At 37.5% G+C, this 16015-nt stretch overlaps 2 protein-coding genes across 2 annotated transcripts; one reads left to right on the top strand and one right to left on the bottom strand.

Annotated features, from left to right (window-relative positions):
- The first annotated feature begins 111 nt into the window (after nt 1-111).
- sumo1 (small ubiquitin like modifier 1) lies at nt 112-4654 on the top strand. Its single transcript, XM_048200816.1, has 5 exons — nt 112-265; nt 942-1013; nt 1192-1269; nt 1940-2011; nt 3482-4654. The coding sequence occupies exons 1-5, from the start codon at nt 254-256 to the stop codon at nt 3548-3550; spliced, it is 303 nt and encodes a 100-aa protein (XP_048056773.1). The 5' UTR covers nt 112-253; the 3' UTR covers nt 3551-4654.
- A 7543-nt stretch (nt 4655-12197) lies between these two features.
- On the bottom strand, nt 12198-16015 carry fzd7b (frizzled class receptor 7b). The gene is made up of 2 exons (XM_048200814.1): nt 15675-16015; nt 12198-14675 (listed from the first exon to the last, which is right to left on the bottom strand). Exon 2 carries the CDS (start codon nt 14667-14669, stop codon nt 12996-12998), a length of 1674 nt encoding a protein of 557 aa, XP_048056771.1. The 5' UTR covers nt 14670-14675; nt 15675-16015; the 3' UTR covers nt 12198-12995.

The raw sequence follows: 16015 nt of genomic DNA, 5'->3' as shown, positions 1-16015 counted from the left end.
CTCCACACGTTTCACCGAAGTGTCCAATAATATTCGAGACGAGCGCGAATGGAACCAATCAGAAAGAGCATGATGAGAAAAACAACACTGTTTGGGTCAACGAACCAGAGGAAGTCCCGCCCCTTTCCAATGACGTAGACGGCGCTGTGTTGTGAGTCTGTTGGTAGCAAAACCTCACATTACTGCACATTTTACTTCATTATTTAAATCAAGCGATCTTGCTCCAAAGAAGGGCTGTACATTGCGGAATATCATGTCAGATACGGTGAGTTCAAACCTGTGTTATAGAATCGAGATTGTTTGTGAGAGCAGAAGAGAAAGACGGACTTGTAGAAAATGAAAATAAGAGGGCCCATCTTTTTAGCCTGTCTGTTTCCATAGCTAGCTAACTGATTATGGATGGGAAAGTCTTGCTGTGTAAACAGCTGAAGTGTTTTAACCCGTATATTGTCTTTGGTTCTGGAGTTTCGTACGTTAGTCCCGTTTACTGTGTTTGTAAACTTGAAAAAGAAACTAATTTCTTTCTCAAATCTTTCACTTAGCCTGGGTGCTAGTTAGCTGCTCAGGGCCCTGAAGCAAAGTTCATGAAGGCTTGAGCTGAGGGACCATGCTGAACATTTGAGTTTATTAATTCATTTTAGATGTGTTAATTAGGAAAAGTTGTGTAACATTTGGACATGTTGCTTTTAGTTTTGTGTTTTGCATTATCAGTCCGTGTTGCTTTACTGTAGTAGGGCTGGATGAATGTTTACTGTTAAAGCAGTTTCTTTACTGCAGATGTCAATGAAGTACTGAACAAACAAACTGCATCAGGCTGACAATGTTGTTCTGCACTGATTCAACGAATTAAAATGAGATCTATCTAGGAATGACATATCAATGAATAATTATTAGATTCATAGGATACTAAACATCTAATTTCTCTCATTTTGCTTAAACAGGAGACCAAGCCCTCAAGTGATGGAGGCGAGAAGAAGGATGGAGAATATATTAAACTGAAAGTGATCGGTCAGGTAAATGGAGGCGCTTTTTTTTAGGTTATCGGATCACAATTTGGTAATATTAAGTCATCTAAACCCAGTACTGTCCAAGCTGACAAGAGCTGCCAATACTGCTGTCCTATGATTACATTTTATTATCACTCATCTGCAAAGAAGTAAGCAAATTTTGTGATTTCATGTCATTTTGCAGGACAACAGTGAAATTCACTTCAAAGTGAAGATGACGACACATTTAAAGAAGCTGAAGGAATCCTACAGTCAGAGACAGGTGAGTGATCACTATTAATTTTATAAATATTTATCTGCACAACCGTTCAAAAGTTTGGGGTTTTAAAAGAAGTCTCTTTTGCTAACAAAGGTTACATTTATTTGATCAAAAATACAGTAAAAACAGCAATATTGTGAAATATTATTACAGCTTAAAAAATCTATTTTCTAAATGTTTTTTTAAATGTAATTCCTGTGGTAAAGCAGAATTTTTAGCAGCCAGTCTTCAGTGTCATGTGATCTATCTAATATGGTGCTCAAAAAAAAAACAATTCTTATTATTATCAGTGTTGAAAACGGTCTTAATATTTTTGTGGAAGCTGTGATACATTTTTTACTCAAGATTCTTTAATGAATAGAAAGTTCAAAAGAACATCATTAATTTGAAATGGAAATCTTTTGTAACTGTAAAAGTCTTTACTTTTACTTTTGATCAATTTAATGCACCCTTGCTGAATAAAAGTATAAATTTCTTTAAAAATATCTCACTGACCTCAACTTTTTAACGATACTGTATGTCTATATCAGAGCTGCACTGCAGTAGACATGAAATATATACATGGTTAGTGGTTGTTTTTGCTGGTATAAATTTAGACATTAGAAAAATTGAGAATTAATTTTGTTCAGCCTCTTGCAGGTGTAATGACATGGTTTGTTTCACATTTTTGCAGGGTGTACCCATGAACTCTCTAAGGTTTCTTTTTGAGGGACAGAGAATTGCAGACAACCAGACCCCCAAAGAGGTACAGTACACACTTCTATGAGTAAAACTGCAACAAGTGATAGAGAAGAGAAAAAAAATCCCTTGTGTTTTTGATGACAAAGTCCATGCATCCAATCGAAATCTGTGGTATTTTGGCATAAATCATCCATCAAGCTAGCCAAATTATGCAGATGCCGACATGGACAGGGTTCATGATATATATATATATATATATATATATATATATATATATATATATATATATATATATATATATATATATATATATATATATATATATATATATATATATATATAAGGGTTCAATAAATAAGGGTTTATTTACAATGAGGATACATTTGGTATGCTATGTTGGGTTGCCACATGGTGTCCAATATAAAATCTGGGTCTTGAAATATAGTTTTTTTTCCTCACTGAGGTGTTTACATAAAGCCTTTCCTAATAGATCCAATTCTGATTTTTAGACTTTGTTTAAAGTCCCCCTATTATGCTATTTTAAAGGTCCATGATGTTTTTTTGCAGGTCTTCTACAACACGTTTACATGCATCCAAGGTCAAAAAGCACTTTAATTTTCTCATAATATACATTGCAGCATCACCTCATTTCTCAGTGTCTAAAACTCTTCAATAAAGGATTCGCCCTGCATCCCAATGTGCATACTATCCACACTAAATAGTATTGAATATCACTAATGTCACATACTATTTAGGTTGGATAGTATGCACATTGAGACCCAGGCTCGGTCTCTCTAAACCCCTCCTTTCCTAGAGCCTGCTCTGCTCTGATTGGTCAGATGGCCCAGTCCGTTGTGATTTTCAGCATTTGTGTACAGTGATACGAACAGTAACGATGGCTTCGGTGTTACCATATCAATTTGAGCCCGAGCCCTCATTCTTTGGAAGTGCATACAAAGTGGATTTGCTTTCAAAGCGCAGAAAGCAGCGTCTTCTTGACATGTCAGCAACACAAACCAAACTCTCCAAGGCCTCAGCTACAACTACAGCGTTTGAGGGTCAAAGTAGATGTTGTTCGCAGGCAACCAATGAAGACCTTAGTCTGGCATTATGCAAATTTTTTACAACCTATGTGTGTTTGTGCAGGAAGTAAGACTGGAATTACTGAGAACTCGTTTCAGCAGTTCAAAATCGGTCCTTTCTTTTTTGAGACGATAACTAGGTTTATTGCGCACTTTGATCTTTGAAACTTTGCAGACCTTTTACATTCACAAACAACTATATTACATACTGATTGAAAGGTAATATCAGAAAAAGCATAATAGGTTCACTATAAAAATAGCTCATTTCTCTTCTGTGACTGAATGAAAACACACTATTTTTTTTTTTTTTTAATTCTTAAAGTTGCTACAAGATTACAGCAGTATTGACCAGCTGGCCACAACCACAGCTGCTGAAAACTTCCACAAGAGCAGAAAGAGTCGAATCAGTCATGCTCCTGCTCACCATGTTTTTCTCTCTGTCTGTCTTTCAGCTGGGAATGGAAGATGAGGATGTGATCGAGGTGTATCAGGAACAGACCGGTGGCTGTCGGAATGACTAGACAATTATTTTTCATGCTCTTTATTTTTATCATAATTTTGTATGTATGACATGTATTTCATCTGTTTCCTTTTGCTGTCACCTCAAAGGGAAGCAGAAAAACCATCTGGATCAAATAGATAATCTGTTAGGACTGCTGTGTTTGAAGGAGTTGGGGTGGCAAACGTTCTTCCCCTCTTTCACTATCCTCTGTCTGTGTTTGCGCTAACCAATCCCTGCCTTCGTGCGCCTTTTTTAAAGGATTCTGGTCATTGACACATGAAACATGTTGTGCTGTGCCCTGAGCTGATTGAAATTTATCCATACAGTAATGCTAAAAAACGTTAGATTATGCTGTTAAATCCAATCAAATCAAGACAAATGTTTGATGGCAGCTTTGGTGTTCCTGTTGCTCACTTCTGTTCATGAATTTGGCTATTGTTAAGAGTTCTGTCAGGTTCATTAGCTTTCATGAAATACTTGTTTGTTTTATTGTTTTTGAACCAAAATCTCCAAAACAGGCTCGTTTTTTGCTAGTGAACACACCTGCCATAATGCCATAAGAAAAACTTTGAGTATTTTACATTCTGAGATGATCAGTTTATTTGTGCAGTTGTTGTCTGATGTTAGAAAAGTGTAAAATGTTTCTTCCCTTTTCTTGCATGTGTCTTGCAACAGCTGTGTACAGTTGTACGGTATATTGCAAGAGGGAGTTCACTGTATTGTTGTAAATGACGAGTAGGGTTTTGTTTTGCATGGTTTTGTGTAATGTATATGAATTTGTACTGCCCCTGTTTGAATCTGTGTTGTCACCTACGCTGCCTGGTCTTGGGTATTTGGCTCCCTTTTAGCCTCAAAAATGGATTTCAAAGCCTAGAAATAATGGGTAGCTATGTTGTTTGATTAGTACTCAGGGGCATCATTCACATACACACAATAAATACAGCAACAGTGTCACTGTAATTATGTTTATTTTCCTACACTTTTATATTTTTAATTCTATGCGCGAGGGGAGGGAATTTGGTCCAGATGGTTTTGTGGATATAGAAGAATTATGACTTTGCTTTTGTCTTTTTTTGTTTTGTTTTGTTTTTTTGTTTTTTTAAATAAAATGTGTCATAAAACAGTTTGTTTTCACATGTGCTCTTTCAAATCTTGTAGGAAAAATGATCTTGGGAATGTTCCATTTATGAACACTAGATGGCAGCAACACCTTTCGAGTCTTGCTAGGCCACTTATTTTAAATTAATACATATCAGTTGGGAAATACAGCATGTAACAATATACAGATAATATATAAAAAGCAATATGTCATATAGAAAGGTAAATGCACTTACAGCACTTTGGTATTTATATAACAGACCAGTCTGAGGATGGTATCAGTACAGATATATATATATATATATATATATATATATATATAATTAATTAATGTCTTCATATTCAATATCTTCAATGATTTCTGTAGGATCATGTGACACTGAAGGAGTAATGATGCTGAAAATTCAGCTTTAAATCATAAATAAATTACATTTTAAAAAATGTAACAATATTTGACAACATTACTGTTTTTTTGTTTGTTTATTTTTAAGATCAGAAATTCAGCCTTGGTGAGCAGAAGAGACTTCATTTAAAAAAAAAAAAATTTAAATCTTAATTATTCCATACTTTTGAACACCAGTGTATAATTGTAAATGCATTTACATTTATACACAACATAAAATATTAATTTATTTTTTTTATTAATACTTTTTTTGTTCAAGCACCTATCTTTGATCATATTTTTGCTGGTGATGTGTGTGGTTTTGTCCTGATTTTACACAACATAAAATATAAAATTTATTAACACTTCCCTTAGGAAAAGAGACATATTATTTTGTTTTGAATGTTCATTTTGGTACTTTTTGTTAGTAAAAAAAAAAAAAAAAGTAAAAATTATAATGTAAAGCTTTCTGTCTCCCAACTTATCTTGGTACACAACTTTAAAATACTAAAATACAAAAAAAAAAAAGGAATATTGATATTCATCAAAATATGACGTCTTTCTCTTAATCTTTACATTTGTGAATGCTGTGACTATGCGGTACTTGAGATTCCAAGTTGATCAAAGGAAGAATAATTTGTCATCTAAAGCAATAACTCTAAGGATCCGAGTGTTATTATGGGATTGATCCACCGCTGACGTCGTCACGCATCAGATCCGGACCTGGACACAGATGAAAAACTGGAACTACTTAATAGTGTGTGATCATTAATGTTAATTCTACATCATGTTTGAAATGTTCCTTAGACTACAGCTCTAAAAAGATGAGTTTTTTATGCAAAAGTAACAATATTCCCTATGATTCAGTGTGTTTCTAGTTACATTGTTGAGGATCCCGCTCTGCTGAATGTCAGTGTGGAGGGAGAGAGGGCCTTACTGTGCTGTATAGAGAGATTGTTTATTTTAAGTGTCTGATTCCAGGAAGGGACAGATATTAAGGCAGGAGGAAAAGAGAGAGAGAGAGAGAGAGAGAGAGAGAGAGTGTGTGTGTGTGTGTGTGTGTGTGTGTGTGTGTGTGTGTGTGTGTGTGTGTGTGTGTGTGTGTGTGAAATGGGGGGTCTGGGAGTGAAACATAGTGTTGGAAAAACAGCAAAGGGTGGATAAAGTGATGAGAATTAGAGAGAGATGAGATACAAAAGAGAGAGGGATGAAATTAGGTTCTTGGAAAGAAAGGGAAAACTCAGAAATGGTGTCCATTTGATGCTACATGAGCCATACAAATGCCTTAGGAGTCTTTTTAAAAACAAGGTTGTGTTTCCCCTTTGAGATTAAGTGTTTTTCAAAGTTTCACCTTCAGATCAAAGAACTTCAGATTCATTCATTGTTACCTTGAGGACTCGAGGAGGCCACTGTGTTTGTGGTTTATGTGTCAGTGTATAAAAAGTAGTCACACCAAGGCATTGCGTCCTACTACAGTGTTCAAACGTAATGCGAATGATTAACATGAATAATGTGTATGCTGGTTGTTTGGCACAAAGTGTTGCTGTGGGGGCCTCTGCTATAGCCGAACCCCAACGGGATGATCCAATTTCTGTGCCTGGGATACAGCACCTCCGAAAGCCTAAACACTACCAGATGAGACCTCGCAAAAAATGGAGGAGGGCTGGTGTGTGTGTGTGTGTTTATTCAGGGGGGAAGGGTGCAGATCACCTATGAGCACACATTTTCATTAAAGTTTAGCAAGCATTTGTCTCTGTTGCATTTTGTAGAAAGGATCATATCGTGAGGAATCTGCATTTTCTTGATCTATTTAAGTAGGAGTTGTACTATGAAAACATACTGTAACTTTTAGAGCTTCTCCCTAGTCCATAAACATCATATAGGCTAGGCTACATTTCAGCTAAACTGCAAAAACGGCTTGTTTTGTATCTCTGCAAATTCAGATGAGTAGCTTTTGTGCACATTTACATAATGCCTATTTGAAGTTCAGAAACTTGGTCCAACCAGTTATAGTAGTGGGGATAATAAGAGGAACTATAATAATAAGAGTAAAATGTGTGAAGGTCTACCAAACATTGTGCTGCTCATTGTGCTTTGGGGTAGAACCTGCATCACAAGTTTGTTTTAACAAGGCCCCTGATCTTTTCAGTCTGATTTTAACAGTTTGTGTGCATTTCATTGTGTATTCCCAGACATCAACATAGTGTGGCCCAGATCTGGCCCACATCTGGTACATGTGGATTACACGCGGCCCAGATATGGGCCGGATCTGGGCCGTCATGTTGCTGTCAGGGTTATGAAGCCGTCACAAGCTAATGCTCATTTTACGATGACTTTAAAATGAAATTAGTGTTATTTATGCTATAAAAAATATTGCTAATTGTAACTCACACACATTGGGCGTTCTAGCATTTTAAATTGGGCATAAGGGTATGTTTAAATGACAACGATGTAGGCTGAAATGTACAGCCGACAACGTTGTCAAAATGATCCACGAAAGCGACTAAAAACGCTGTATTATTCATGCCAGTAGTTGTCGAGGTTACTTTGTAAAGAAACACTACGAGCCTATAGTTGTTGTAGTTTACACAGAGACAATTACGGTATTGTTTTAAAAAACTTGCACTTTGAAACCCATTTTTTTGTGTTTTCAGGCCCCCCAAAAATGCCGCTGTCATGTAAATGAACAGCCAAAATGCATAAGTTTTCCGTTTATAGTTTAAAACTGTGTCATGTAAACTGCCCCTAAAAGTTGTGTCTTTTCTTCATATATAATTGTGACATATATCCGAGTGAAATGGCTTCTCGAACAAGAAAAAAAAAAAAAAAAAAAAAAAAAATGCGGGATTTGATTTTGTCCAATGGGCATTGATTGGATGGTTGCGATCTCATGTGAGTGACAGGTTGTCCCGACCTCGCGACGGTAAACGGATATTTTGATTAAAATTTACGAGGGCACATGAATTTATTTATAAAATAAGAATGTGCACGGACAAATAATTAATAATAAGTACTGCAATATTCCATAAATTCACCATTTATTTCATGGTGACTTTAGATCTATAAACCTGTACGTAATGCGAACAGCTTACATACAGCACAACTTGTGTATAAAAAGCTTATTTTATGCACAAATAATCATGTTTTGTACGTAGAAATCGTTAAATCATCGTCTGCGTTTTGATTTAGGGGAAAAAACTTTGAACAAATGTAATTCAACTCGTATATAAAAGACGGACGGGTTTGGCGCATGCGCACTATTATTGCAATACTCCACCTGACCTGCAGAAAGCAGCACTGAGTAGTTGCATTGTATGCGAGACGTAGACGTAGGGTGAAAAAAATAATCTGACTGCTCTGTTCCATAGACTGTAAAAAAAGACTGTTCTGACAGTTTGGTGCAGCAGCCTTGAATAACACTGTAATTGGTCCTCAAGGAAGAAAATTAAATGATAAAAATACGGGTGAAGATAACAGACCTGATACACAGAAGTGAAAAAGAGTAGGAGAAAGTGTAGCAACTCAATCCAATATTTTTGGCACAAATACTCCCTGAAATGTACTGTGGGAAACTGAACTGGGGGAAATATTATGTATCAAGAAGGAATGTTTCCCTGGGCAACCCCGCCGTCACTTCCTTTTCATATTTCTATCAAGGAGAGAGCACAGAATAGACATAAGATACCTCAACAATCAGGGTGATCTGCTGAGACAGCTCTTTACACAGGTAAACATTGTTAACACCTTGAAAAACATAGGTTAAAGCTTTGTTTGTGAACTGAGTATCGATACAAATTCAGGTAATTGTATCTCAAGGGACTGAAAGACTGTTCCTATAAAGGGTGTGCAGTTACCTGGGAAAACATATTCCTTTCAGAAGGTTCAAGGCACCTGGGACCCACAGTAGGTAACAGATTTCCTCAAAAAAATGTGCCCAAAATGCTCATCACAGATAAATGTACCTGTTAACCTAATAGGCTTGACTGTGGGGGATCATAAATTGTCAAGGTGTGGCCGTATTCAGAGAACATGTGGGTTCTTTTGTTAAAGTCACCATGAAATCAAAATGGACAATTCTTATATTTGTATGGAATATTGCAATATTTATTATAAATGATTCATCCGTACCGTCATTCACATGAGAAAGCAAACAATGATCCAATCAATTGCCCTACATTTGTTCTTGTTTGAGAAGTCGTTTCATTCAGATATCCGTCACAATTGGGAAGAAAGGACTATCACAACTTCCGTTTCATGCCGACTTTAACTGGTGTGAAACACAGCTTGGTTCTGTACAATAAATATTCTTGAGCCTAAAACAGACATGCTTCTTGTGTTGTATTGCAAAATGGTCGTTCACAGACAACCTGTTGTAATGACAAATACATCTGAACTTTGTCCTAAGAATGACTTTTGCACAAATATATTGGTAATTCTCAGGAGACAGTGACATTTGTGGCTTTGCTATTACTGTTGAAATTTCAATAAATTATTTTTTCCCACCTTGGGGCCCAATGTATCACTGTCCTAACCAGCAATAAACATACTATAAGGAGATTTATTCTTTCAAATATTTAGATCATTAGTGGTCAACAACTTTTTACTTACTTTTTGAAAGTTGCCTTGAAACGGAAGTAGAGACAAATCTTTTTTTTTTTTTTCTTTTTTTTTGTATTGGGATGTGTATCCGAGTGAAACGCCTTGGCTCTTTACATCGTTTTTTTTTTAGGTTTCAGAGGATTGGAGAAGTCTAGTATATGTCACAAGAGAGATTCTGCCGTTTCACTGGAAAACCTACTGTAGAAATAAAACGTAAGAAATAAGCAAAAGCATATGCACTGATGAATCATTCACAGTAAAATCAAAAACAAGCATTTAGAACATTTTCACTTCCTGCTTAATGGACATATGGTTTATCATTACTAGCCCTAAAGTGCTGCGTTATTTCAACCTTAAGTTTCTAACTGAGTAAATATAATGCTATCACTCAGTTTTGATGCGCCTTGTATGAAATCACACATTATAATTTAAATAACCCATGACATTCATCTCACAAAATATGTTTGATATCAACCCTTTTTTTAATGTTTTTGGGGTTGAATGATGCAAGAGTTTAAGATCAGTGCAAAAAAAAAAGTCTAATAAAAGTCTTAGCTAGCAAATATTGTCAAACACATTATTTACAGTTAGTTTTCTTGAGCCAAGAACACTATTTTTCCCAAAAAGAGCTGAACTATTGAGCAATGTGTACACATAATGAAATATTGATAAAGACTGTATGAGAAATTTCCCTGTTTGATTTTTAATGTAAATTCCCTAAATGATGTCAGAAAGATCCGTATTTTTAAAGGGGGTTGTCACAGCAAAACATGGGTGAACAAAAAGTGCCAGGACAGAGTAAAAGGACAAATTTGGTATTTAATGGCGTGATTTATGCTGGCTTGACGTGCTATTGGAATTATCGTAAATACGAGTTTCCTAGTGGGAAATTGGACATGAACGCCCTCTCAAGTTGTATTTACTACTGAGATCATTTTGATACCTGGGTTTCTGAGTTGGGCATGCCATAAACACGGCGGATGAGAGAGCGATTATTATTGGTATTAGTTGTTTCCATAACAGCTACACCGCCTTGTATTGTCATTAACATAGTGCATATTTACATATGAATAACCATTTGAAGCATATTGTATGTTTTATACACAACAAAAATAGCATGTATTTGACCGAAATTCCAGAATCATCTACAAGCTGACTATATATATATATATATATATATATATATATGTGATGAATGTTTATATGGTTGTCAACAAATTGGACACTACATTTTATATGCTACATTTCAATATATTTTGGCTTTAATAAGATTTCCCCAAGAAATAGGCATAAATAAACCCGGTGTCCTCCACGATTCCTGTTTTTTTCTTGTAATCAAGATTCAGAAGTGGGCAGAAATTTCCGATAGCATGTGAAGGCAAAATAAGTTCAGTATCAGTTAATTATACAAGTATAGGGACACATGTAACGTGTTTCCTGAGAATGCCCCATATCTCACCTTAGAAACATGTATGAGTGTGTTTACGTGTTGGCAGAAAATCAGATGGTGACAGTTTACGCTGTTAAATTTTATAACCCAACTGTCAATCCAAGTGATGGACGTTTCTTGGCTGCACATGCTGTGAATTTTACACGCTTCACACTCCCAGAGGCACTGAGTGCCAACACACCCAGTCAGACACTAGGGTGCATGTACCCACACAAATAATCATATTATACTGGAAAAACAACTGCATGATCTAATGTTGGCGTAAAGTTTAAGCATCATATCTTTACCACGCAATCATAATCTTTGGTATTCCAGTACCTGGTTGCATAAACCGCTTAGACTAGCCTTCTAAATGTTTCATCAAGACTGCTCCTAACTTTTTAAAGTCTGTTACACAAAATGGTAGATTGGTCTAATTGGAATTGGAAAAGTAAGGCTGATTGATTACCCCTAGTTCAGTTTTAACACAGTTGTTAAATTACAGACAAGAATTCTGGATCCTTCCTCCTCAAATCATTAGTGCAGTATATACTGTATTCTCAGATACTGTAACCCACCCACCCCCATCACCTTCCAAATGCCCTTACTGAGAAACATCCCCCAATCCCCTGGAAAAAAAAACAGAAGGGGATGTGGGATGGGGCGTTTCCCTCACCCTAAAGAATGAAGCGGTATCCAGTTTCATCTGGAGAAGAAGGGAAGAGATCTTATGTTTTGGTACATCTCAGGGCTTCCTGTTGTCCCAGAGGCAAGGTGGCAAACTTCACACCATCCGTGATTATATCCTGTTTTTGTAGGCCACTTTTGTTTTTTTCTTTCTTAAGAGAAATGTTTACTCTTTCACCATCATTGATTCTTTTGTTCACCATCATTGATTCTTTTGTTCACCCATTTTCTCTCATTTTCCTTGCTTTCCTCTTCTCTTCCATCTTAGATTCAAGCTACACACTGAAACCATTTATGGACTTGAGACACATGGAGGGCTACTCACTTGAGGTCTGTTATTTAAGTAAATTATGCTACTATCAGTTTCAACTACTTGCTAACAACTGTTTTGGGGGGGAAATATCAAAGTGTCGTCAGAGCAATGACTCAAGTCACCATTTGTGCAAACGAAATCAAGCCAATCAAAGCAGCTTTTAAAAATCTAATCACTTTATTAAGTGAAATTGAAAAAAGGCCTTAAACAAAATTAATCTGCTTAAATACATCATACATCTTTTGACAGAAATGTGATATTTACAAATAATGAAATATGGTAACATTTCCTCCTGTACACACCTCTTAGCTAAACATTTTTAATCCTGTCAGTCACTTTCACATCACTAAGGCCTTTAAAATGCCAGAATATTAAATTACTTCATGAGACCTGACTTGATATGGCAACATGGATGAATAAGCAACTCATGACCAAAGGACATTAAATTTAACTAGTTCTAAAATCTAAATAAATGGCCATGTGCAACCAGATACTAAAACATGTAATCTATGAGAAAATGACCAAAAATGTGGTAAATAAAACAAAAGAGACATTCATTCAACAACAGGAACTGATCAGTACTGCAAGGCACTAAATTGCAGACATTTCTGGCTGCCGTGGGCTTAAGAAATCACGGCGTAAACTCCTGCTAAAAAGTCAGCATTAAAGATCCCACAGATAAGAGTTATGCCATCTTTTCTATTAAATCATTAGTAGGGTTTCCAAGGCTTTAAAAACATTTTGAGTCCATTGGAGAAATGCATGTTCTTTGGAGTTGTGCTTTCAAAAGTGTTGAGCACTTTATATGTTACTTTAAATGAGAAAAGAATCATGCTGAGCTCACACAGCAGTGTCTTTTACCGTCAGCATAGTTCAACGTAGTGTGACCTGATCACAGTTCACGTTTCCTTTCAATATTGACCTGTATTTCTCACATGCTGTCCACAAAGTTCAGTTCACACTGTTGTCTCCCCTTGATTGTTGCCCAGCCTTTTGTAAAACCTTCGCCACGACTGTAGAGTTTTTCCAGACCAGATCCAGAATCCTGACGTGATTCCTACGATCATAGTCATGAGGTACTTGATCATAAACACAGTGAAATCAGGCGTCATGGGCGCAAAGTTGTTGGCCGGGCACGGCACGGCAAAGCGCTTGCACGTCTGCATGTGCCAGGTTTTTTCCCACTGCTCACGGAACGCCTGTTCGTAGAAGTAACATGCGATGACGATGGTAGCCGGAACGGTGTAGAGGACGCTGAAAACGCCAATCCGTACCATCAGCTTCTCCAGTTTTTCTGTCTTGGTGCCGTCGTGCTTCATAATGGTACGGATGCGGAACAACGAGACAAATCCAGCTAGAAGGAAAGACGTTCCGATGAAGAGGTAAACGAAGAGGGGGGCGAGGACGAATCCACGCAGGGCGTCAACGTTGTAGATGCCCACGTAACACACGCCGGTCAGCAGGTCACCGTCCACTTGTCCCAAGGCGAGGATAGTGATGGTCTTCACAGCGGGGACGGCCCATGCTGCCAGGTGGAAATACTGAGAGTTGGCTTCGATAGCTTCATGGCCCCATTTCATTCCAGCAGAAAGGAACCAGGTGAGAGACAGGATCACCCACCAGATGGAGCTGGCCATGCCAAAGAAATACAGGATCATGAAGAGAATGGTGCAGCCCTCCTTTTTAGTTCCTTGCGCCACAGTCCTATAAGCATCATCCCTGAACTTGTCAATGCAAACCACCTTATCCTCCAGCAAAAACCCGGCTGCATAAGCCACCGCCACCATAAAGTAACACCCGGAGAGGAAGATGATGGGGCGTTCTGGGTAACGGAACCGGCGCATATCCACAAGGTAAGTGAGGACCGTGAACAGGGTGCTCACACAGCACAGGATAGCCCAGATTCCCACCCAGAGCCGTCCGAATCGGACCTCTTCCTCCTTGAAGTACATCAGCCCATGTGGCTGTTTGTGCTCGCAAGGGGCGCCACAGTTTTTCGCCCCCAAAAACTGGTAATTGAGGTAGGAAGGGACGGTTAATTGAAGAGGGCAAGTGAAAGCCTGATTTTGGCGTGGCAGATGCGCACGTGGAGTGAAGGGGTCTGGTATATACGGCGCGGGGTCTGTCGTCGGGATGTCGGGGTCTGATTTGTTCTGTCCCACGCAGATCTCTCCGGCTCCATGCACGGGAAAGTTCTCACAGCGGAGTCGTTCGGGCCACTGGAAGCCGAACTTGTTCATGAGGGCCTCGCACCCTTGTCTCGCACGCTCACACAAGGAACGACAGGGTGGGATTGCCTGTTCTAGAACTGTACACACTGGCGCATACATGGAGCAGAGGAAAAACTTCAAATCTTGAGAGCACTGAACTTTGACCAGGGGGTAGAACTGGTGCACCTCCAGTCCTGCGTCCTCCTGGTTGGTGTGTCCCAGGAGGTTTGGCATGATAGTTTGGTTATACTGAATGTCTGTGCACAGGGGGATCGATATGGGCTGGCAGAACCCGTGCTCTGGGACGGATATACCCTTCTCTCCATGATACTGGGCTGAACACAGTCCAAGCAGAAGTGTTGAGATGAATATGTAGCATGCTTTGCGAATATATGGACCATCTTCCCATACCGCCATCATTGTTGTCTGGAAAACACAGAAATATGAAAAAAACATTATTCCTCACAACTAACTAGTACTTATTTTTATGTTTCTAGTACTTATTTTAACTATTAAGAAATCCAATAGTGACTAGAATCTTGCTACTAACAAATCACTGAATACAAATACTTTTCTAAATGATCTATTCAGTTGGTCATTATCCAAATAAGCAGAAACTACTCTACATTGTCACTGCAAGCAAATTTCGGATGGAATTCTGAGGGGATTTACATTGCAACTATTCACTTCTGACTACAATGCATTATATTTGTTGCAAGTATCCATTTTAATTTTATTATTAACTATTCATTAGGTAGTAGAACTTAATCTTTAATGCTTATAACTATTCAAACAGTTACTAGTATGTAATCTCAGTTTTCTTAGTACTAGCGTTTCTAGTAACATAACCATCTTAATAGTAAAATGTTTTATTGTAACTATAAAAGTAGTCATTCTGGCTTGTCATTACTTATTAAACAACGAATTACTGAGCTAGTGCGTTGTAACTAGTGAGATAAAAGAAAGTTACTAGTTATATTAAAAAAAAAAAAAAAAAAAAACACCACCCCCTAGAATACAGTAGCCAGATCTGCAATTTGTTACCAGTACCAATGGTAAAGTTACAATGTCAGTATGGGGTTCGTGACTAGTAGCAAATTAATAACTACAAGTATGCAATGATTAAGTACTAGTGAATAATTAAATAAACACTAGTCACTACTGGAAGTAATAGTCTTTAATGAACAATTACTAATACTACTTTAAAAAAGTAACTATTGGATAACTAAGTAGCATTAAAATAATACAAAACATATAATGCATTGTAGTAATAAGCTTAAAGAAAACGAGTTTTGTGAAAACTTTTAAACAAAGGAATGTTTCACTGACTAAGTCGTAAGATTAAATCTATCTACAGAGATAAAGCTCTATAAACAGACTTAAACTTCATCTGTTATCGCATGGAAACCGAACACAAACACTTACTGGAGTTTACGTCGGCTTGTGCTACAATGTGATATTCCTCAAATCCCGATCTGTAGCTCCAGACGTGACCGATCACTCGTACAAGGCGAATCACAAACTATCCTCCAGTTCAGAGTCTTGCGTTCAGGTATTCATGTCCACTTTTTCTAGACTCCTCCACATATTTCATCATCAGAATTCCCAAACATCTGCCTCCTTTTACTTTCGGCCCTCCTCTCCCTTAAAACAATGTAAGAAACTTTCTCCGCCACTCCTGTTGAATCTGCAGCTCTATCTGTGTAAAGTTGATACGCTGACTCCACATTGCTCCACAGTAATGATAAAACGGTTTCAAGCAGCCC

Source organism: Megalobrama amblycephala, linkage group LG8 (assembly GCF_018812025.1).
Source record: "Megalobrama amblycephala isolate DHTTF-2021 linkage group LG8, ASM1881202v1, whole genome shotgun sequence".
Classification (NCBI taxonomy): Eukaryota; Metazoa; Chordata; class Actinopteri; order Cypriniformes; family Xenocyprididae; genus Megalobrama; species Megalobrama amblycephala.
The sequence above is the reverse complement of the archived record's forward strand: the minus strand, read 5'-3'. Positions and strand labels throughout refer to the sequence as shown.

Bases quoted from the DNA above. Each gene is read 5' to 3' on its own strand.
- fzd7b (XM_048200814.1), bottom strand. From the start codon at position 14,669: ATGATGGCGGTATGGGAAGATGGTCCATATATTCGCAAAGCATGCTAC.
- sumo1 (XM_048200816.1), top strand. The intron at 1,014-1,191 runs GTAAATGGAGGC...GTCATTTTGCAG, and splicing joins AACTGAAAGTGATCGGTCAG to GACAACAGTGAAATTCACTT. The intron at 2,012-3,481 runs GTACAGTACACA...TCTGTCTTTCAG, and splicing joins ACAACCAGACCCCCAAAGAG to CTGGGAATGGAAGATGAGGA.